Source organism: Equus caballus, chromosome 19 (genome assembly GCF_041296265.1).
Source record: "Equus caballus isolate H_3958 breed thoroughbred chromosome 19, TB-T2T, whole genome shotgun sequence".
Lineage (NCBI taxonomy): Eukaryota > Metazoa > Chordata > Mammalia > Perissodactyla > Equidae > Equus > Equus caballus.
Genome location: NC_091702.1, coordinates 893056 through 917138, shown reverse-complemented (window position 1 = coordinate 917138; position 24083 = coordinate 893056). Strand labels below are relative to the sequence as shown.

Genomic DNA, 24083 nt, shown 5'->3' with positions numbered 1-24083 from the left:
TTACAACGTACATCTGAAAGCTATATGACGTTAGAATCCACTGTTACTACAATAAAATAAAATAAAATAAAATAAAATAAAATAAAATAAAATAAAGAAGTGTAGGAGCCTCAAGAGGCTGACAGGCTTTTGAAAAGGTATTCTAGGGGTTTTTACGGCTTAGCTCAGGGCGGCAGACACCAGCCTGAGACACAGCCGTGACAGAGTCACTAACTTCAACTAAATTCTATTCCGACTAGAGGAAAATCAAAACTACTATAATAAGAATAATTTATTGAAGGCCTCACTTTGTGCCAGATCCTGTGCTGACTGCTTTGCACCAACTATCTCATTTAATCCTCACATCCAAAAGCTGGGTTACCGCTACTCTCCCCATTTTAAAGGTGAGGAGACAGAAGCAGAATGATGGCAATCTGCCTGTAATTCCCATAAGGATTCTCTATTCACACTGGTTTCACTCCCAGGAGAATCTCTGAGAAGAGACTGAGATTCTGTTGGTCAGAGGCGGGGTCCAGAAGGATGTGGGTGCAGCGCCTGGCCTGCCACCTCTCGGTTCCTCGAACAAGGTATTCACCAGGGCTGCCGATATTACCCCAACTCCATCTCCTTCCCTCCTTGTCCCTCTGTCCCTTTGGCCACTGCTATGGACTGAATAATCCTTGCGTCCTCCCCAGATTCATATAGTGAAGTTAACCCTCAATGTGATGGTATTTGGAGGTGGGGGGGGCCTCTCGTTGGTGATGAGGTCCTGAGGGTAGGGCCCTCATGAATGGGATTAGTGCCCTTACAAGGGACACGAGAGAGATGATCTCTCTCTCTCTGCCATGTGCAGACACAGCAAGAAAGAACCATCTGCAAACCAGGCAGAGAGTTCTCACCAGACAACAAATTCGCTGGGACGTGGATCTTGGACTTCTCAGCCTCCAGAACGATGAGAAATAAATTTCTATTGTTTAAGCCCCCAGTCTATGGCATTCTGTCATAGCAGCCTGAACTGACTAAGACAGCCGCTATCTCTGCTCTGGTTTTCATGCTGCCCTGGTCTACTGCCCACTCATCAAGCTCCTGTCATCACCTCTGACCACCTCGGTCTCTGTCCACCCCCTACAAATTTATCAAAGTGACCTTTGTAAAACACAACTCTGATCTTGTCACTGCCCATGACTGACACTCTCAATCACTCCCAACGCCCCCATATGCCATGCCCAGACATACCTTGTCTAGTGATCAAGCTTAATATCCGGCTGTATCCCATTTATCCTCCCCCCCCCACCCCATCTTTTTTTTTAACTCACATCACCCTATTCTCTGAAGCCCTGGTGCCCTTCTTTGTATACTGTTCCCACTGCCCAGAACACACACACACACCCCGCCTCACCCATCCATCCTCCACCCTCAGCCCCAGTGTCAGGCACTTCCTAGAAGGATCCTCACTAGCATATATTCTTGATATAGCCCTGATCCCACTTCATTACCATTAGTGATTTTCTGATCTGTCCACACAACAGACTGAGTCCAGAAGATTTGTTTGCTCCTCTCTACATCCCTATTGCCCAGTACCTGGTATGCAGTAGGTGCTCAATATATGCTTGCTGAATAAATGCATGACTATAAAACATGATGAATTCCATACTGAAGGTAAATACGGATGGTATGGGAGGAATACTCCTACCAACTTTCCTCCTGTAAATAAAAAAGAGGGCTACAAACTACAGAAAACCCAAAGGTCCCCAGGAACATCCCCCCTCCTGGTAAGTTCCCATTCTGCTTTCCAAGCTGCTTTTTGCTCCCCTTATCTGCCCCCAACATCAATGATCGATGGACTATTGACTTCTTTGTCTAAGCTGGGAACAACTTCATTTGCACACCATACTTTTTTAGTTCAGCCTAGGTTAGGCCTAAAATAAGAAATTGCTCCTGTTAAACCAGGAGTCACTCCTCCCCGCCCCATTAACAGAATAGAGCATTTGAAAATCTGATGAAGTCCTAAGGACTCTAAGGAAAGCAACTAGAATGACAAAGGGGCTGTGACCTGGGGAGAGAAAGGAATCCACCGAGGTTATTCAGGGTAGACAAATAAATACTTGAGGGAGATGTTGCTACTCTCTTCCAAAGGGCTGTATGGAACAGTATTTAGGCTCACCTGACAGGCTTCAGAAAGTAGAAGAACGACCACATAGTGGAAATGGCCCTAGTTTAAAACCAGGAAGAAATGCCTTTCCATTCTAGCCATTCTCTAGTGGCTGCTCTGGAGAGTGACGGAGAGGAGAGGCAAGGAGGAAGGAAGCCCCTGGATATCACTGAATGTGCTCAAGCAGAGATGGATGTCCTCACTTTGGGAATGTCACTGAGGAGCACAGAGGACTTCTATCCCTTTTGCCTGTCCAACATCCATCACCTCATTTGTTAAGTGTACCCACAGTTCTCAATTAAGGAATCACTCTTTCCTTCTCAGTGGATGGGGTGGGGCTAGCCCCATTCCGACATCTAGAAGTGGATATGGGACCTCAACTGGGCCATTCAAAATATCCCATCACTATGGCCACAGTGGCTGGTCCATGAATTTGCATGTGACTCAAGGCTGACCAATGAGATCTCTCCCTGGGACTTTGTCTGGAGGGGTTGTTAATCCGGAAGGATGTCAGCCTTGAACCAAGAATTGATTCCTCCTTTGCCAACACATTCCCCACAAAACTGAAAGAGTGATCTTTTAAATAGGCAAATGAGATCATATTGATCCCTCACTTAAAAGTCACCCATGGCTTCTCATTACACTTAAAATAAGATCTAAACTCCTTACCATGGCCAGAATCCCTGTACCATCTGCCTCTCCCACTTGTTCTCACATGACTTTCCTCTTTGGTCCCTAAGGCCCAGCCATATTGTTCTCCTTCTAGTTATTCAAAGACAGCAAGACGATCTTTGCCTCAAAGTCTTTGCAGGGCTGTTCCCTCTGCTGGAATACTCTTCCCTCCACAGCAGGCTCCCTTTCACTACAGGCGTCCCTTTTCCCACGTCACCAGCTCAGAGAGATTTGCTGTGACTATTCCCTCTACTGTCACTCTGTATTCCTGTACCCAGTTTTATTGTCTCCATTACACTAGTAGCTGTATGTATGTAAATGTATCATATGATACATACATTTTCATCTGTCTGCTTGTTTATTCTATCTTCCTCCTCGGGAAATAATTTCCAGGAGATCAAGGACTTGCTGTCTTATTCACTAAAACATGCCTAGTGCATAATAAACCCATAATAGCTATTTGATGAATGAATTAATGAATGAATGGATTTATCCTGAGAATAGGGCCAAAAATTTAAAAGTAAATAAGAAAGGAAAGTGGTTCTGAAAGACAGGATTCCTGACAACATCATTGGAGCATATAGACCCAAGTGAGACTGTCTCCTCCCGGACTTTTCGGTTAAGCAGCAAATAAATTCCCTTTTTAGCTTAAGCTGGTTGGAACTGGGTTTCTGTCATCTGCCACGAAAAAACTCTGACTTATACCAAGGGGCTTCATAAAGCCTGTGGTGGAGCCCACCCATGTGATTGCTCTCCTCCTCTGTTTCAACTGGAATATTCCCCAAACAGATCTGGACAATCCTTTGTCATGATGGCTTAGGCCTCCTTCCTCTGTCACTCACTGATGATGTAACACGGCTTAGTTCCAGGCCTGTCACTCAGCAAGTAAGATGAGGCACGATGAGACATGGAGGGGCTTATGTGGAGAAAGGCGAAAGGAAGTGTGGTGGGGTCAGACGGTTAATAGATGTGACAGAATCAGGCCTGGTGTTTTTCCTGTGCCTGGAGCCCACCTCGCCCCTGCAGGGGCCACTGGCCCCCAGCTCCTGTCTGCCTTTAAAACAGAGGCCCCACCTCTGGGATCAGTTCGGATCCAAAAGAGAAGCAATTAATCAGTTCTTGTCTCACATTCTACATCAGCATCAGTCCTTGTTTTCTAATAGGCTGACCTATATCTTGCTCCTTCGTTTGGGTCTCTGAATTGTTCCTGGCTAGTTCCCGAAGCCTGAGTCTCTGCCTCAGAAACCTTCTTAGTGATGATAATGATAGGAAACACCTGCCTTTAGTTTATCATGTGCCAGGCTCTGTTCTGAGTACTTTCCATGTTCTTAGTTCATTTAATCTTTACAACGATCCAAAAAGATAGGTCCTGTTAGTAGTCCCATTTCATAGATGAGGAAGCTGAGGCACGAAGGGTTTAAACGACCTGCCCAACATCACACGGCTAGTAAGTGGTGGAGTCAGGACATGAGGCCAGGCAGTCTGGCTCCAGTCTGTGCTATTAACATTCACACAATAACAACTTAGACTATAAACACCTGTGGTAGATTCGATTTCGCAAAGATGGATGCAGCAAAATCTCCATCCCACAGGCTTTTCTTACAATGTCACTCCGCCCTCCCTCTCACTGAGGAGCGAAGTATGTGTTCCCTCCTCTTGAACCTAGAGTATGTGACACTATGTGACTTTGAGGCTTAATAGTAAAAATGCTATGTACCTCTGCCTTGCTCTGATGGGACACTCAGTCTCAAGACCTAGTGCCATGCTAGTTTGGAAGCCCAAACTAGCCCAGATGGAGAGATCACATATAGGAAGTGTTCTGCCTGACACCCCAGCCGAGGTCCCAGCTGTAACCAGCATCACCACTAGCTAAGTGAGTGCAGATGCCTCCAGATGTTTCCTGCTTCAAGTCACTGAGTCACTCCCAGGCTTTACGTCTTTCCAAACAAGGCCCCAGACATCAGGGAGTAGAGACAAGCCCTCCCAAATTCCTTACCCAGAGAATGCATGAGCCTAATAAAATGGTCAGTTGATGCCACTAGGTTAGGCAGTGGTTTGTTACACAGAAATAGTAACTGGAACATCATCCCCTGTCTACAACCTTGTCTATATCCAGTCTATAGAGCTCTGTCTCTGAATGGTATCTGGTTCAGTCCCTAACACCCAGTGACAGGTTCATCATATTCTGCTAGCCTGATATGTCGCCCGTCATCCCTTGTTGGACGTGCTGAACGCCAACAGCCACCTTCAATTACCACTTCTTGTCTGTAGCCAGATCCTCGTGACACCAAGTGTCACCAGCTAGACCGAACTTGCTCTCGCTTCTGAAGCTGTTTCTGACCCCTCAAGTTTGTCCACAGATCTCAGTTTCCTGCCTCATTCTGCCCTAGCCAGCCCCATCCGTTTTCAGGTGACAGTCATGGTTCAGAAATGGAGCTGATCCAGCTTCTTCATTGGAGAGATGTAAAAATTGAAGCCCAGCAACATAAAACAAAATAGTAGCAACTGACATCTCTTGAAGCCCTAATGTATAATACTGAATTCAACCCTCACAAGTTATCCTGTGTAATTAATAACATCATCGATTCCATTATACAGATGGAAAACCTGAGGCTCAGAGACAGTAAGTCATTTTTGGTCATGCAGTTGTGTTAAGCTGCCTCGGTGTCCCCTGAGAGGTCAGATCTCGGAAGGTTGAAGACAAGATACATGATGGATTCCAAGACGCAAAAACCATTGGGTTTTTCTCCTGCAGAAAATCTACCTGATATCTTAACAGGATAACAGCCTCTACCTTGAAAATACACCTTCTATGATCAACACAACTAGGAAGTAAAGATGGTCCTTCCTCATGAGTTGGTATCGTGGGTGTGGCTAAGAAGATCTGTATTGGCCACATCCCTCCAGTTTTTATTTCTCTTTGTGTCACACTCCAGAATGTGATGCTCTAAATTTGGGTCCTTATCCTAGGAGATGGCACCAAATCCGTCTTTGATGAGTGTACAATGCCTTCTCATGGATGGAAATATACAGGGGTGGCTAAAAGAACAATCTTTGGAGTTCAAACAAAGGTATAAATACAGGCCCTGAGAATTCCTAATTACATGAGTTGTACGACCTGGGGCAAGCTGTGTAACTTTGTTGCCTCCAGGCTCTCATCAGCATAGCAGGCAGAACAGGACCCACTTCATGGAACTGTTGTGAAGACTGAGTGAGACAATGGAGAGAGCCCAGCACAGAACAAGGGTATGCCCCCAATCACCATTATTATTGTTATTATACACAGAAATGGAACGAATCCTTACCGAACAGAAGTAAGCAAGAGCTCACTATATTCTAGAAAAATCACCAAATTATCTCAAACTACAGTATAAACAGTCCATAAAATCCCACAAACAGGCAGGAAGGCCAACTCCCAGATTCCCAAGTAAGTGTTCATTCACACGATTCCAGCCCCTTATTGCGCTCAAGTTGCTAAGAAACACCTTGACACTAATCATTCTTGGCAATCTCAAGATACTAACTCCTACAGTTAAATCTTCCCTAGAAAGACTCAGCTTCTGACCTAGAGGCAGGAGGTGGGAGCCCTGACCTTCTTAGTCTCCAGTTAAAAGAAAAAACAGGCAAATGATGATATCACAGTCCTATACTCCTGGCAAAGAGGAGAGTCCATAAAAGCCAGCGAGAAAAGATTCCATTGTAACTTGACTAATGCATCTCCAGAAGGGTTGCTATCAGCTGCAAAGCACTCCCCATTAAAGAAATCAATTTAGCGTTTGACTTCTCCTCCTGTGGCGCATACTGAAGCGGGATCTGACAAGGATGGAAAACAGATTTGTGTTAAATACTGCCAATAAAGTCTGTAGCTCAAGGTTACAGCAGTCAATGGAAATCCAGTGCCTTGGAAACCCTGGGACCCTCATCCGTCAGCTGGAGTCAGCAGCTTTGAAAGGAAGCTGTAGGTCTGGCTCAGGAAGGGGGCTGGTTATCAAGATTGGGTATTTGGGGTCATGGTAACCTCAGATGCTGGTTTCGTACTAGGTCCTTAAAATAGGCCTGAGCTCCCAGGTCTGTGAGCATCTTGTTGGTTTTTCTTGGTTGTAGTGGATATCTCTTGCTCTTGCTTGCCTAGCATCCACGCACTCTTCATTTTCTATCAATGGTACTCATGTTATCCCAGGAAACAGCTCCTTTTCTACTTCTCAGTCTGTGAGATTTGGGTTGAATTAAGCACCCCTCTGGCTCTAAGGGTAGGTAGGTATGTGAACTCACCCTGCCCAATCAGTGCTGGGCAGCCACTCTAGCCCCAGCAAGAGTTTCAGGGGTGTCTACGTGACCCAAGGAAGGCCAATCATAGCCAACGAGACTCAGTCTTGAAATTCATTGTAATTGTTTGTTAAAAGAAGTCATCTTTCTAGGGGCCAGCCTGGTGGCGTAGTGGTTAAGTTTGCATGCTCTGTTTTGGTGGCCTGGGGTTCAAAGTTTCAGATCCCAGGCTTGGACCTATACATCACTCATCAAGCCATGTTGTGGAGGCGTCCCACATACAAAATGGAGGAAGATTCACAGAGATGTTAGCACAGGGTGAATCCTCCTCACCAAAAAAAAAAAAAAAAAGAGAAGAAGAAGTCATCTTTCTACTAGGGTGGATGGAAAAACAGGACGCAAGCCTAAAGCTCCTGAAAACCATCTTATCATAATAAGGAGAAAATGGAATCAGTCCAGAGAAAGATAGACATAAGAGATGGAAAGAGAGAGAATCCAAAGTCTGATTAGATCATTTGAGCTCTTAGAATCAAGCTGTACCTGAAGACCATCCCCTGGACTTTTCAGTTCTAAGATCCAATAAGTTTCATTTTACTTGGTTTTTAAGTCAGAGTTGCATTCTTATCACTGCAACTAAGAAGGATCTGATGACTCCAACGTAGCTGTATCAGCAGATGAGGCCGGCCTGCTTGGAAAGTGCCAGGTCTCTGTGGAGCCTCACTTAAGGCAACACTCAGCAATGAGTCACATCTTCCCATCAGATTCATCTTTCCAATGCATGAACAACATATGGGCAGATTATGGGAGATTTCACGTGAGTCCTGGGAAAGCAGGTACAACACGCCAAACCAGACAAGCAGGTGCCGGTGACTCTCCACATAGCCGCTCCGACCGCTTCCACGTGCTGTTCTGACTTCAACACTCAGAGCCTCGTCTTCCTGGAAACGCTGCCCCCATTTCAGAATCCGACTCTGCCTGTACCCAGGACACGTCAGCAGCACCTGGGAATTAACATCTCCCTGGGGACGGCCTCTCACCACTGACCTGCCCTTTGGCACGATGATTCTGAGGCAGTTTTTTACCCCATTTCCCAGAGTTTCAGTTTACCCCACGGGATTAAGTTTGAGGCAGCCACTGTGATAGCCGGCTTACTACTGGCCCACTAATCAGCTGCCTTCCTTCCCTGTATGGCCCCCTCACTCCCTGGTGTGTCCCTGTACCTCCTAAATAAACTACATATGCTCAATCAGTGTCTCCGTGTCTGCTTCTGCCTTGAGAGCAGAAATTTCTTCAAGTTTCCCATCAGACACTCCGTTATTCCCCTAATGGAAATTCCTCCCCTAACAGCCTTTATCTCTTAGGCTGCCCAGCCTTTTACAAATCCCCTTTCATGATCCTTAGAAATACATCTCTGCCCTCAGCCTGCATATCCCAGAAAGGTAAACAAAATCCTAGAAGCCCTCACATCCCTCCCACCCACCCCCAAATCTTATCAATATATTCATGCAGCAAAAATAGATTTCTTCCAGAAGGGAATGCTGTTGCCACCCAAATACAATTTACCTATAAATACCAGTGCAAAGGACGGCAGCAAGTACCTGGCTCGCGTCAAAACTGCAGTCCACAGTCAGGAGCATGGCCTGCTGGCTCCCCAGGGTCTGCACCCGCACCCCGCCTCCCTCTTTCCCACCTCTTCTTTCACCCCTCTCTGCCTTCCCTTTGGCATTTTATGTGGATCCAGCCACACTGAATTAACTGCTTGCAGTTCCCCTAAAATAGGCCGTGCTGTCTCCTTCTGCCTTTTTAAATGCTGTTCCATATGCCTGAAATATCTTGTCTTCTCACAGGCTGCGAAGGACTCGCTTCCTTCTCACCCCACTCAAACTCCTGGTTCCAGGACTTTCTCACTCGAAAGAGAGAGAACTTGGCGTGGATTGTGTCAGAAGACTGAGCTTCCTTCAGAGCAAATGATGGAGACAGGCCTGGTGATCACTTGGCCAGAAATTACAGACGGGATTCCAGATTTGGAGAGTGAAGTGGTTCTTGAAGCTGCCGACAAAACACGGCCACCGTTTTAGGCGTTCTGCCAGATGTCTTCAGGTAAACAGCAGTGATGAGATCAACAGACACAGGAGGAAAGATACTCTTTTCAACTTTCCTTCATTCTTTCTGATAAAAAAGAGAAAGTCTAATTTTGGTTATTCAGATGTCTCTAACACCTAACATTTGCTAATCTCTCATTTTTAAAAGGCAGAGAATTAATAATATTGTCTTCTTCTCATTGCGTTATGTTTCTAATTCCCTTCCACCTAAGGTCACTGATACTTCTCCTTCTTTTCCATTTATATTAATGATGTAAAGTTTTCATTTAAATGCAGAGTCAAAATAAACAAAGGACAGTAAGTATAGTAACATACACACATCCCTGTGTGACAGGTGTGATACGTGTATATACATTATAATATTATATATATAATTACATATATTAACCACAGGTGGTCCTTGGATATGACAAAATTTTGTAACAGTGATACTCAAATGAGTCAAGTTCAGGGGAAAAAGCTAGAAGGGGCTGCAGTGGCTACCTTTCAGATGCCTTCTTTCCTGGTACCCATGACATCTTTGGTGGGCACAGCCCAAAAGCTGGTGAACCCCTAAATTCTCTGAAGAAGCAGAACTTCAGAAACTCACTCCAGCTGGTCTTCCCATCTGCATAAAGGGCTTTAGAAGCGGGTTATAATCTGAACTTTCCCTGCTCTCCTCCTCTTAGGGTGTCTAAGCTGAACTTGCACATTCCCGGATTATTTCGGAGTTGAAAAACCACCGTTGTAGTTACATTTGGCTCCTCTGAAGTACAAGGCAGAGGATGCTCCCATCTTGCTGCATACCAGCTGCGACGGAGGACAAAGGCTCCTCTGTCTTTGATAAACAAATGAAGCTCAACATTAAAGGTGCTTTCTGATCCTCGCTTAAAGAGGCAGCCCCAAAGCAAACCAGCCAGACCTTCCTAAGCAGCCTTTGATGTCAAGGTTGAAAAGCAATGAGCGGTTAAGCTTGTCATTTTTATTCTGAAATGTGGCTTAGAGATATGCAAGATGGGGCTTTTCTCTTTCTAACCTTTCTGAGTGCTCCTTCTCACTCAATCAAACTCACTCAAATAGATTTACGGAGCAAGCTTGTAGAAGCCAGGCACTGTGCTAAACACTGAGGATAAACAAGAGGCGGAAACCACCAAGTGCCTCACCTCAAAGCTTATGCTCCAGAGATTCTAGAAAGGGAAGACAGATAGTAAATACAGAGGAACATCAATAAATGACAAGACCATTCCAGAGGAAGCGATGCTATTTAAAAAAATAAAACAGGATTCATCAAAATGTGGCTGAGGTCCTGGGTGTGCACGCGGTGGGTGGTTGGCTGGGGTGGTCGATGATGATGTCTATAATATTGTGATCCGAAACTTGAATAACGAAAGGATTCAACCTCACAGGATCTGAGGGAAGGGTGTTCCTGGTAAAGGAAGATGAATGTACAATAGGCCAGTGATGAGACTCCTTCGATTTATCTCTTCTTCATTTACCCTCTTCATACTGACCCTTCTTACATTCCCTCCGATGTGGATCAAGGCTGCCCCAGGGAGAGAAGCCCAAGGCATCCTGCCCTACATACTGATCTATATCATCCTCCGGGAAGCATAGGACGTCCTGACTTAATCCAATCTGATTCTTACCCAAAGTTATAGGACCACCCAATAACCAGACCCCACCTACACTGACATCATTTTAACAACGTTTTTCATGATCTTTCCTTTGTCTTGTAAAGAAATAACTCAAATACCTATGCCTTATAAATTTAGCTCTAACCCTCAACACGTTGCAGCTCTTTACTGCCCATGGGTCCTGTCCCCACGCCTGCAGCTCTTCGCTGCCCACGGGTCCCGTCCCCATGCCAGCAGCTCCTCACTGCCCACGGGTCCCGTCCCCCACTACTCCATGCTATTCTGTGAATAAAAGAGCACTACTGCTAGCTCTTGAGAGTCCAATAAATCTTTCTTTTGACTCCTTGACTCACCAAGCTCGCATCACCTCCACCTCTTTTCACACAGCTTAGAGATGTGGCTCTGGATTGGGTTTCTCTTCTAATTCCATCACTAATTAACCATGTCCCTAATCCCTAGGAGTCTCAGTTTTCCCATCTGGAAAATGGTAACAAGAACAATAACACCTATTTCACAGGATTGCTGTGAAAATACGATGTTCTATCTAAAACGCTCAGCTTACTTCTTGGGGTAAATAATCAACAATGGTTACTCATCACTCTAATTTTACTGCTCTCCTTGGACAAACTCCAGAAGACACTTAGGTTCATATAGGCTGAAGGAGGACTGACCTGAATTTGAATTCTGAGTCTCTTCTTGTGTGAAGAAACTTGGGATGGGTTATTGTGAAAGAGAAGCTGACGTAATTTCTTTTTCTTGTTCCAGGTATTTCCTCCTACCCCTTCAATAGCTAGAGCATTCTACACCCACTGACTCCGGTGTAGCGTTTTTTCTAGCAGGTATCCAAAGAGAGAGAGAGTCAGTGCTTGGTCTTTGAGGTTCAAAACAGGCCTTTGAAACTCAAGGCAAGGACTACAGTCTTGAGCAAAAAAGGTTTTTGAGTTTCAAGAGCCCGTATCCTTTGAGTTTCAAAAGACCAAAATCCTGCACTGAACAATAGGCATAGAAGAATACGCTCATTGATCTGTGAGCATGAGGTTTTCTCCCGCCACAAAAAAATCTCACAGGCTCAGGAAAAGCAGCAAAAGAGAAACATGAGGGTTAGACTCCTGTCAGGGCACCCAGTGAGACCAGGTCCCATGGAATACAAGAGTTAAGGATAAAATTACAGACAGGAGGGTATACAGGAGCCTCTTCTCACTTCCCAAGGGAGGACCAGGAAAGTGAACAGGATTCGAGAGGTCTCCAGCACCCTGCCGAGGGTCACCCCAGTAGAGTGGGAATGACAGCCTGGCGTTGCCGATGAAGGAAAGAGGCTGGGGTCCCTGGACCTGGAGGAGCTTTGTGGATGGAGGCTGAAGCTGATGCCTGCTTTCCACCATTCAGGTGAGCACTGTGCACCATCACGTTAATTGCTCTTCTCCTGGGCATCTGGGAAGGACAGCAGCCAGCATCCTTGACAAAGAGAAACCTGTCTGTGCCCTAAGACTTTGCTTAGCACCATCTGAATTACCCCACGTAGACACATCCCCTTTATGATGGCTCAGAGTAGTCATAAGCCCTCAAGATGGAATGATGGCTCTAAAAATCTAGATGAATCAGCCTTGGCATTGACACTTCAGTGGGAATGAGAGGAACCAGCTTGAGTTCTCCCTAGAGCTAGAAGGACACTAAAATACGCCTTCATTACACTTGCAATCAAAAGAGATTTGCTGGAAAGACAACCTACCATCAATAAACTAATGGTCTAGAGAAAAGGCAGCTGAAAACTGCCTGACATGAAGCTGGCATAGCCCTCTGCTTTCCCCTCTCCATTCACCTTCTCACCTAGAACTGAAATGACATTTCAGGAACATAAACTTCTGCGACATAGAGTTAGACAGGGGCACTACGTGCCAGTGTTGCCCAGGCTCATTCCTTTCACTTTCCAAACTCCACATCCAGAAATCTTTCACAGGTGTTCCAACAGCTTACTTGACAAAGGAAGGATGGAGGATACTTCTCAAGGTGTATTCATTTCAGGAACTGTGCATTAGTCCTGGGCTGCCCTCTGAACTCTGTGGCAAATGGAACACAAGCTAATGGTCACTAGCTTCACTGAGTATATGATGACTCTGCTTACATTTAGATCAACGAGAGACAGGGATGGAAGGTAACTGCCTCAGTTTCCTCAAGGGAGCTCAGTCTTTGCGATTCTGAAAGCAAAACCATCTGAAGATACCAAAGCAAAATGTTAGGCAAAGCAAAAGGCTACCTGGCTGACTCCGCTCAGAAGGAAGAACTTTCTATCAAGACTGCCCCTACAAAGAGCTGTGAGAGCCCACCCTATGAATCTGAAGGCTTTCTAAAATTTTTGACAAAGTCAAGTGCATAGTCGATGTGACTTGTACTTGATATGAACAAGTCCTGTGGGTCACTGAGTTTGCTCAGGTCTGAGTTCTGTTTGCCCTCCAAGGTTCTACTGTTCCAGGGAGTGTGTGCTGCTCCAGTCTGGATGTAGACACCAAAGTCCCACCCCCTGGGCCAGCCCCACCTTCTAGGAGAGTTTGGCAGAATATAGGAAGCTCAATGATTGCATTTTTAGGAATGTATCCTAAAGAAATAATCATGCACATATGTGGAGGTTTAACTCAAGGATGTTCATCCAAGAATTAACTATAATAATGAAAACTGTAAATAACTTAAAAACACAACAACTGGGTAATGATTAAATTACAGGAGATCCATGGGATATTACGTTGTCCTTAAATGTTCTGTTTTGAGGAATATTTAATAACGTGGGAAAATGCTTAGGGTATACACATTTTTAAATTATGTTACACGTCGGTACGTACAAGATTTGCAAATATTCACATGTATAAAGAGGTTCACCAAAATAAAACTGTGATTCTCTTTGAACGGTGTGATTACGGATGAATTTAAATGTTCTTTATACCTTCTGTGAGCTTCCTATCTGTGACGGTTTAGGACAACTTGAAGTTAGAGGGCACAGTCCCCAAGACTGCCTCACTTCTGACACCAACCGCAAGTTTGATGGGTTCCCAAAAATACCCTAAAGTTTGATAATTCACTAAAAAAACCTCACAAAACTCACTGAAAATTGTTATGCTCATAATTATAGCTTACACAGAGAAAGGATACAGAAAAGATGAGCCAAAGGAAGAGATGTATGGAGTAGAGTCCAGGAAAAGTGCTAAAAGGGGAGGTCCCGTTGTCTTCTCCCCATGGAGTTAAGGACACGTTACCTTCCTGGCATCCATGTGTGACAATATGCACAGAACAGTGCCACCCAAGGATGCTCCTTGAGCCTCCATGATCAGAGTTCTCAGGGGACTTCACTATGTCAACATGAGGGATTGCCCTTGTGGCTGATCTCAGTCTCAGTCTCCACCCTTCCACCCGTGTCCCAAAGCCCCCACCCCAAATCACATTGTTGGCCTTTCTGGCATGGCTCACCCTTACCCCAACGTGTGGCCATCCCCCACCCTAAATCGTATTGTTTCACCACCCAGTGTGACCCCAGGTCCCAAGCAAAACAAAAACCATGTCCTATCAAGCAGAACACTGGATCACCTCCCAGTAAGCCAAAGACAAAGACCAGATGTCTTGGGCAGGATTGACTTCTTTACTACGATAAACAATAAAAGTTACCGTGAACAATAATATTAAGAAGTATTCCTGCATTAGATAACTGGTGTCTTTGAAATCTGATCCTGGACACCCAGGGAAGCCAAAGGGCTGCTTTTGCCCCATCCTTACCACCTGGCCACCATCTAAATGGGCTTCTGCCTTTTCTTGGGTTATACCCTAAGTCCTCAATGGGGATCTGATCTTGTTAGCATTTTGTTATTGTAATTTCTATTCTTATTATATTGCTGTTTTTATAATTCCAATTGTAATGATTGCAATCATTGCTATCATGTATTGATTACTGACCGTGTTCCAGGTATTGACTTAAATTTTTAACATGTACAATCAAGTATAATTTTCACTTAAAATGAATTTTTCAGTATGTGCTATTTTAGCCCCATTTTGAAGATGAGAAAACTGGGGAACTAGGAGGTAAAATTTTTTATCCCAAATCTCCCTATTTAGCAGAGACAGAGCTTAGATTCAATCTCAAATCTGTCTCCTTCCAAACGCCCTTGACTTCCCTTCTGCTCTAACGGCTCCTCCCCTGGGGGTCATCATTCTCTGATTCAGCTCCCCTACTCTGGTCAGTCCCTCATCAACCTAGGAGCATCTAGGAAGCCAGAGGGCCACCCATCTGAGGCCAACAATGAAGAAGCCTCCATCACCATATCAAGCCCTTAGAAAGGCATCCCATGCTGATCGCAGACCCAGGAGCCTTCTGTCCGGATGCCAGACCCCAAGACGCAGCTCCCTGTCCACGTCTCTCAAACAATCCCTCCACCTGGACCCAGTTTGCCCCTCAAGATTGCATTCCCTTTGGAGCGTCTGTCCATTCGTCCAGGTGTTCTTTATGGCCAGACATCTAAAAATATTTAAAAAAAGATAATTTGTCTCAAGACAACTTCATGTTAATTTTACATGTCGAATAAACACTGAACAAATCTCGAGTACATTTCAGAAACGCTCTATGTCCTTAGGGACTTCTTCCTCTGTTTACTTTCTTATTTTCTTACTTTGAATCTCTAAAGAGTCAAGTTTTGGTCAATTTTCTTCCTTCAAAACTTATTTTAATTTGTACTAAGACAAAAGGATGTGAAACACTCAATATGGAGTTGAATGTCTTGGTCATTAACTGAAATGGTTTAGATAAATTTGTAGGAATGATGTGGTTCAGCTAGGGCAAACCACAAGTCTGGATGGATGTTGGAGGTACAGATGACAAAGGTATCGATCGCCTCTGGAGAAGTGAGCTGTCAATGGAAGCTTCTGGGAGGGCTGAGATGAGGGCCACTGTCTGAGCCTTGGTTCTGGAGGATTTTAGAAGATAGGACCAGTGGGGGAAGGCAGCCCGGAGAGAAGGTATAGGGTCTGCTAAAACCAGAGTCAGAAATGATCCTGTACAATGCTTCCCAATGCTGAAGGCACCAAGCCCTATGGGGTGAGGGTAGGGGAGGAAAGTGGGAGTTCGTAAATCAGGGGTACATGGTTAGCCTTTTGGTGTCATCATAACCAAGCATTTACATATTGGTATGTATATTATTTTATAATAAATTATTTCATTTTTATTTCTCCTTTAGATTACAATTAGATAATATTGATTTTTTATCAGGCATGTGGAACGGTTATATTGTCTATGAATTTCACCTCAGGAGGTCCTCCAAAATATTGGTAATAGACAGGGAACACTGGGCCGAATGGATGTTGAAACCACTAGCCTAGTCAATTCCGGGAAGTTCCATGAGGCAGGAACTGCGTGGAGGGTTGGAAAAATGAGCAGTAAGGGGACAAGTTGAGTGAGATAGGAAGGAATCAGATTACGTGAAAATCTTTGGGCACAGAGGCAATTTTACCCCGAAGCTAACGAAGGCGAAGCTTTAGTTAGCCCCTCACTTGCTTGGGGCCAATCCAAGACCTTGGGAGGAGCCCTACAGCATGTTCACGTGGTCATGTTTATTTACTTGAAATATATTTTTATTTCCATTTTCCTTGAAAAGGGTCCCCAAAATTGTATAGAGAGGGCTTCACAGACTCTAGACATCCTTAGTTGGGTGGGATTCACACTTCGACAATGGGGAACACCAGTGAGTTTAAGCAGAGAAGTGACACAACCCCTTGTGCAGAAAAATCACTGGGAACTCCTTCGTCGGGGAGAAAGATGTTCTTGTTTCTCATTTCCCATTCCATACCAGGGAAATAGGCGACGCGGTTCAGACTCGCTTTCTGCAAAAGCTACATATAGACCCAGACATGGCACTGTGTGGTCATCGTGGTCCATCTACCAACATGCTCATTCCCACAAGTCCTGCAAATCTAGCTGCTGTAGGTACAGTTCATTCCCAGAAACACAAACTATTCCTGGGATGGGGGTATCAGGGCCAGCCCTTGCACTAACCCTAGCATGAGGACACACCTCTACATCTCTCGTACCTTCCTGAATTTGTGGCTCCACTACCTGGGTAAGGCACAACTCTACCAGCACTCATCACAAACGCTTTCATTCACTCTATAACCATTCACTGAACTCCTACTACACACCAGATCTTGTAGCAGATGCCAGGAAGATGGAATGATAGAGTGGTTAGTGTACAGCTATTGGGAGTCTTTGCAGACCACATACCAGCTATGTGAACTTGTGCAAGCCATTTGATGTCTCTGAGTTCAAACTTATCTCTACTATAAAATGGACACAGTAACAGCAGTGAGCATCTTCTATTTCAAGTTTCCCCTGTACTATATAATTATTTTTATGGAGGTATAATTTTCTTACAATAAAATACACAGTTCTTAAGTGTTTGGTTTAATGAGTTTTGACAAGTGCAAACTTCCAAGCAACCCCCACTGAACGCAAGATATACAACACCTCTATCACCCCAGATAGTCCCTTTACGCCCCTTTCAGATCAATTCCCTGCCCCTTAGAAACAACCATTTTTTTACTTCTATCATCATGAGTACATATTATCATACAAAAATATCCTTTTGTGTCTGGCTTCATTTGCTCAACAAAATGTTTTTGAACTACAGCCATATTGTTGTATATATCAGTTGCTTGTCCTACTGTTGTTGAATAATATCCCACTCTGTCAATATATACCACAATTTATCTATCCATTCACCCAATGATGGACATTTCAGTTGTTTCCAGGTTTTGGCTATTGTGATATAGCTGCTGTGAGCATTGCTATTTAAGTCTTTTCGTGGACACACAGCTACATGTCTCTTGGGTAAATAACTAGGAGTGGAATTTCTGGGTCAGTAGGTAAACAGATGTTTAACTTTATAAGAAATTAACAAGCAGTTCTCCAAAATGGTTGTACCATTTGATATTCCCCACAGCAAGCAATGTAATGTACCAGCAGCTGCTCCATATCCTAATACTTGATTTGACAATTTTGTTTTTTGTTTTGTTTTGCTTGTTTTTGCCATTCTAGTGGTTGCAGAAGAGTATCTCATTGTGGTTTTCATTTGTATTCCTGGATGACTAATGATATTGAACATTTTTTTCCCCATTTATTGGCTATTTGTACATCTTCTTTCACACACTGTCTGTTCAAGCCTTTTGCCCGTTTTAATGCTCTTGTGTATCTATACTTTGTAGGCATATATTTGTAGGCATTCTTTATACATTCTGGACATGAGTCCTTTGCCAGATAGATATACCATGAATATTGTTCATCCAGTCTGTGGTTGAACCATATGTGTGACTATACCTACTCCCAGGAGTGTTCAGTGATATGAACCAACAAAGTCTTCTGTTTTAAAGGGTCAACTGAATTCAGTGTCCAGACTCTGTCCTTTGCAAGTGGGAGTCCTGATTAACACGTTAAGAAATAATTACCTCCCAGGGTAGATGTGAGGACTACATGAGACTGAATGTGATAATACATGGGAAGTCTTTAACCCAGGATTCAGCACATAATAAACTGTTTCTGTTGTTTTTACCAACATTAAAAAAAGCAGCCCTTTCTATCACCAAGAAAATAGTATTTGTATAGGAAGGCAGAGACAAAAAGAATCCAGTGCTATGAGACTGTATAGGAAGAGCTCTTAACTGATCACGGGAAGGCATGTCAAATAAACTTTCCAACAAAAGACTAGAAGATTATTCGGCAATAGTAAGACTTGGAAAGGAAGATGGCAGAGGGGACACAGTTTTCAAACAGAAAGACGGCCTTGTGAAAGGTCAATGGGATGCAAATGCCTGTAGCATTTAGGCAAGGCTGCAATGCGTGGGGCAGGCTGGGGCATGATGGGAGAAGAGGCTATGGATGTACGTGAGGTCAGATTATTGAGGTCTTGGCCACATAAGAGTGTTTGTTCTTTATTCTATAGGCCTATCTTCTCCAAGTGCACCCCCAGAGCAGCAATACTCGGGAACTTGTTAGAAATGACCAGATCAAAATCTGAGTTTTAACAATACTCTGTGTGACTCATATGCAAATAAAGTCTGAAAGGCACTGCTGTAGACAATGAGAGACATCCGAAGCTTGCGACTGGGGTAGTGATTTGATCAGATTTATAGGTTAGGAATTTCAGCCTGGAGGCGACATGCAGAATGGTCTGAAGGACGCTAGACCACAGATAGAAAGATCAGCTAAGAGTCCATTGTCATTAGATCTCCCTGGACCTCAGAAGTTAAGTGTCATTTTTGATAAAAACACTTTCAGAGGCCAGCGGGGTAGCATAGTGGTTAGGTTTGTGCACCACACTTCAGCAGCCTGGGGTTCACAGGTTCGGATCCTGGCATGGACCCAGCACTGCTTGTCAAGCCACACTGTGGCAGCATCCCACATAAAGTGGAGGAAGATTGGCGCAGATGTTGGTTCAATGACAGTCTTCCTCAAACAAAGAAGAGGAAGATTGGCAACAAATGTTAGTTCAGGGTCAATCTTCCTCACATACACAAGAAAACCACTTTCAAAACTCAAATTATCTTGCAGGCATCCCTACAATATTCTAAGAACCTTCTGGAGACATCTACTTAAACTCTACAAATCATCATCATCATTACGATATCAAGAGTTACTGGACATGTAACTAACCATTCCAGGCTCTACAAAGGGTACCCTCTGCATATTATTTCTAATCCTCATTACAATCTTGAAATATTGGCAACTACAACAGATATGTGTTGTCTGACTCCCCTGCATTCCATTTCCCACAAAGACCCTTATTCTCAGGCAAGTGGTATGACTGGGACTGACATCACTCTTAGCTCTGTCTTACTAGTTATGGTGATTGGTTCAGGGATGCACATGTGATCCAGCGAAAGCCAATGAGAAGCAAGAAAACGTCTGTGGCACTTCTGGGGAACAAGCCCCTGCAGGCACGGCCCAAAGAGATGCTCACCCTTTCCAAGCCAAGCTGTGGTGGGAAGGTGAGAAGCTGTGAGGTCTGGAACAGTGAAAGTCATTTTGGCCACTATGAGGGAAGCCACTAGGAGGATAAAACTGGCACTAAGGGAAGACCAAATTTAGAGAATCATCAAGAAATACAGCTAGATTCCCTGATGACAAAATGAAGCTCGGGACTGGATAAAGCCACACCTAGGATGAGTTACTGCCAAAATTTTCTGTTAAATAAACCAATTTTTTATTGTTATTTAAGCCAGAAGTTCTGTCACCAAACGTTTCCTAATGGATAGACTGTCATGATTTTCACTTTCCGACAAAAAAGCTGAAAAGTAAAAAGGATAAATTTTCTGTTTGGCCACACAGCTCATATCTAAAATCAAATCCATCTCACTTGAAAGTCTGTGCTTTTTCTGCTAAGTTTGCTCCTTCTCAAACTTAATTTTTGAATCAACACTAATAAACATAAATGAGGAAATAATAAGATTTAATTGAACACTATATGATGCATAATTTATACAACCGGGGGGGGGGGAATTGCAGCTTGAGAAAATGAAATATTTTCTATCTTTCACCTACGTACTTATTTAATTTTAACTTGCTAAGTAATTCAGGGAATATTTATTGAAAGCAGATATTATATGCTGGGCCCTGTATTAGAAATATAAAAATGAGTAAGAGAATGATTCTAAATGTGTTTCTTATCAAACAACAGAGCCTGAAAAACATTAAGCAAAAACTGATAGTGATAAAAGGAGAAATAGACAAATCTGCAGATAGAATTGGGAACATTTACACTTCATTCTCAGAAAATGATAGAACCACTACAGGAAATCAGAAAAGATACAGAAGGTCTAAATACAATCAGCCAATAGGATTCAGATGACATATACATAAAATTCCACCCTACAACAGCAGACTATACATTTTTTCAAGCACCATAGAATATCCACCAAGATAGCTAATACCCTGGGACATAAAATAAATCTCAATAAACTTAAAAGAACTGGAATCAAACAAACTATTTTCTCTGATCACAATGACACCAAACTAAAAAGCATTAACAGACAACAGGAAAAACCTCTAAACATTTGGAAATTGAATAACACAGTTCTGAATAATTTATGGGTCCAAGAGGAAGTCTCAAAAGAAAGAAAAATATACAGAACTAAATGAAAATGAAAATAAAACATATCAAGATACGTGTAATGCAGCTAAAGCAGTACAAACAGGGAAATTTATAGCATTAAATGATAACTTTAGAAAAGAAGAAAGATCTCAAACTAATAAGCTAAATTCCTACCTCAAGAAACTAGAAAAAGAACAAAATAAACCCAAAGAAAGCATAGGTAAGCAATAATAAAGGCAGAAATCAATGAAATTGAAAATAGGAAAACAATAGAGAAATCAATGAAAGAAAAAACTGGTTGTTTGAAAAAAATCAGTAAAATAGCTAAAACTCAAGAAAAACTGACAAAAATAAAAAAGAGAGGACACAAGTCATCAATATCGGAAATGAAATAGGAGATATCACTACAGATCTTGGAGCTATTAAAAAGATAACAAGAGGGGCCAGTCTGGTGGCACAGCGTTAGGTTCACACGTTCCACTTTGGTGGCCGGGGTTAACCGGTTCGGATCCCAGGTGCAGACCTACGCACCACTTGTCAAGCCATGCTGTGGCAGGCATCCCACATATAAAATAGAGGAAGCTGGGCATGGATGTTAGCTCAGGGCCAGTCTTCCTCAGCAAAAAGAGGAGGACTGCAGGCAGATGTTAGCTCAGGGCTGATCTTTCTCAAAAAAACAAAAAAAAGAAAAGAAAAAACGAAAAAATATAACAAGAAATTACCATGAACAACTTTATGCTCATAAATTCAACAACTTAGAAGAAATGGACAATTTCTCAAAAATCACACACTATCAAAACTCAAGGAAGATGAAACAGAAAGTTTGAACACCCCTATAACTATTAAAGAAGTTGAATTCCTGATTGTAACACTCCCAAAAGAGAAAATCTCTGGACACAGATGGTTTTGCTGCAGAATTTTACCAAACGTTTTAAAGAAGAATAAACACCAACTACATACAATCTCTTCTCCAAAATAAAAGAGGAGGAACCCCTTCTCAAATAATTTTATGAGGCCTGTATGATCCTGTTTAAAAAAAAGCACAAAGACAATGTAAAGAAGGAAAATACAGATCAATATCTGTCATGAACTGTGATGCAAAATCCTTAAGAAAATATTAGCAAATTCAACAATGTATGAAAAGAATTACATACCATGACCAACTGGGATTTATTTCAGGTGTGCAAGGCCAACTCAAAAATCAATCAATGTAATTCACCGTATCGAAAGGCTAAAGAAGAAAAAACCGATGCAGCAAAACCATTTGACAAAATCCAACACCATTCATGATAAAAACTCTCAGCAAGTTAGGAATAGAGGGGAACTAAATCAACTTGATAAAGATCATCATACTTGATGGTGAAAGACTATACATTTTCTCACTAATATCAGAAACAAGGCAAGGAGGTCCACTCTCAACATTCTTATTCAACATAATACTGGAAGTTTTAGCCACTGCATTAAGGCAAAGAAAACCATAATAAAACTACACAGCCTGGAAAGGAGAAGTGAAACTACCCCATTTGCAAATAACATGGTTGTTGACAAAAATCCCAAGGAATCTATTCCTCCAAACCTTCTAGAAGGAATAAGTGTGCTCATCAAGGTGACAGGATACAAGATCAACACACAAAAACCAACAGCACGTTCATACTAACAATGAATATGCATAAATGAAAATTAAAAACACAGTATCATTTACAACCGCTGCAAATAAAAGTTGTAAATTTAACAAGACAAGTACAATATTTGTATGCTGAAAATTACGAAATGCAAATAAAAGTAATCAAAGAAGATCTAAATAAATGGAGAGACATATCATGTTCAGGAATTGAAAGACTCAACATAGTAAAGATGTCAAATTTCCCGAAGTTGATCTATAGATTTAACGAATTCCTATCAAAATCCACACAAGGTTTTTGTAGAAATAGACAAATGTATTCCAAAATTTATACAGCAAGGTACAGGCCCTAGAATATTTAAAATAATCTTGAAAAAGAAAAACAAAGTGAGAGGAATCGCTCACTTTAAGGCTTACTGTATAGCTACAGTAATCAAGACAGTGTGGCTCTGATGGAGGAAAAGAAACACAGATCAATGGAACAGAATGGAGAACTCAAAAATAGATCCACACAAATATGCCCAAGTGATTTCAGACAAAAGTGCAAAAGCAATTCAATGCAGGAAAGGCAGCCTTTTCAACAAATGATGCAATTGGACAATTTGCACAGGAAGAAAAATGAACATAGAACAAAACCTCAAACCTTATAGGAAAGATAACAAAACAAGTTATGAGCTTAAATGTAAAATTATAACATTTTTAGAATAAAAACAAGAGAAAATCTTTGAGATCCTGGCTAGACAAAGAATTCCTTAGACTTGACACCAATAGCAAGATTCATACAAGGAAATTTTGATAAACTTTACCTCATTAAAATTAAAAACTTTTGCTCTGCAAAAGGTCCTAGTAAGAAGATAAAAACACAAGCTGCAAACTGGAATAAAATATGTGCAGATCACATAGCCCACAAAGGACTAATATCTGGAGTAAATAAGGAACTCTCAAAACCCAATGTTAAAAATCAAACAATCCAACTGGACAATATAAACAAGACATGAACAGATATTTCACTGAAGAAGATATACAAATAGCAAATGAACACATGAAAAGATAATCGACATCATTAGCCATTAGGGAAATGCCAATTAAAGCCACAATGAGGTATCACCATATACCTGGCTGAAAGGCTAAAATTAAAAACAGTGACAACTCCAACGCTGGCGAGGATGCAGAGAACCTGAATCACTCACACATCACTGGTGGGAATGTAAAATGGTACCACCACTCTGGAAAACAGTTTGACAGTTTCTTATAAAACTAAACGTGAAACTGTCATATGATCTAGCAACTGCACTCTTGGGCATTTAGCCTGGCGAAATGGAAACTTACGTTCACACAAAAACCTGCATACTAATGTTCGTAGCAGCTTTTTTCCTAATAAGCAAAACTAGAAACAGCTCAGAAGTCTTTCGACAGATGAACAGTTAAGTTGGGCTACAGTCATACCATGGAATACTGCTCAGCAACAAAAAGGAATAAACTACTGACACACGTAACAACTTGGATGAATGTCCAGGGAATTACCTTGAGTGCAAAAAGCCAACCTCAAAAGGTAGCATACAGCAT

The 24083-nt window shown here is 42.6% G+C and overlaps 2 protein-coding genes across 46 annotated transcripts in view; both read right to left on the bottom strand.

Moving 5' to 3' along the window:
- LOC138919032 (ATP-binding cassette sub-family D member 2-like) overlaps positions 1-24083 on the bottom strand; it is a 333145-nt gene that overhangs the window by 36645 nt on the left and 272417 nt on the right. The window lies entirely within an intron of this gene.
- The window catches only part of LOC138919017 (heparan sulfate glucosamine 3-O-sulfotransferase 4-like), a 98556-nt gene continuing 83228 nt past the window's right edge, over positions 8756-24083 (bottom strand). The window contains exon 3 of the mRNA XM_070242930.1: positions 8756-9238. Coding sequence (XP_070099031.1) covers positions 9166-9238 — 73 coding nt within the window. The 3' untranslated portion in view covers positions 8756-9165. The remainder of the gene's footprint in view (positions 9239-24083) is intronic.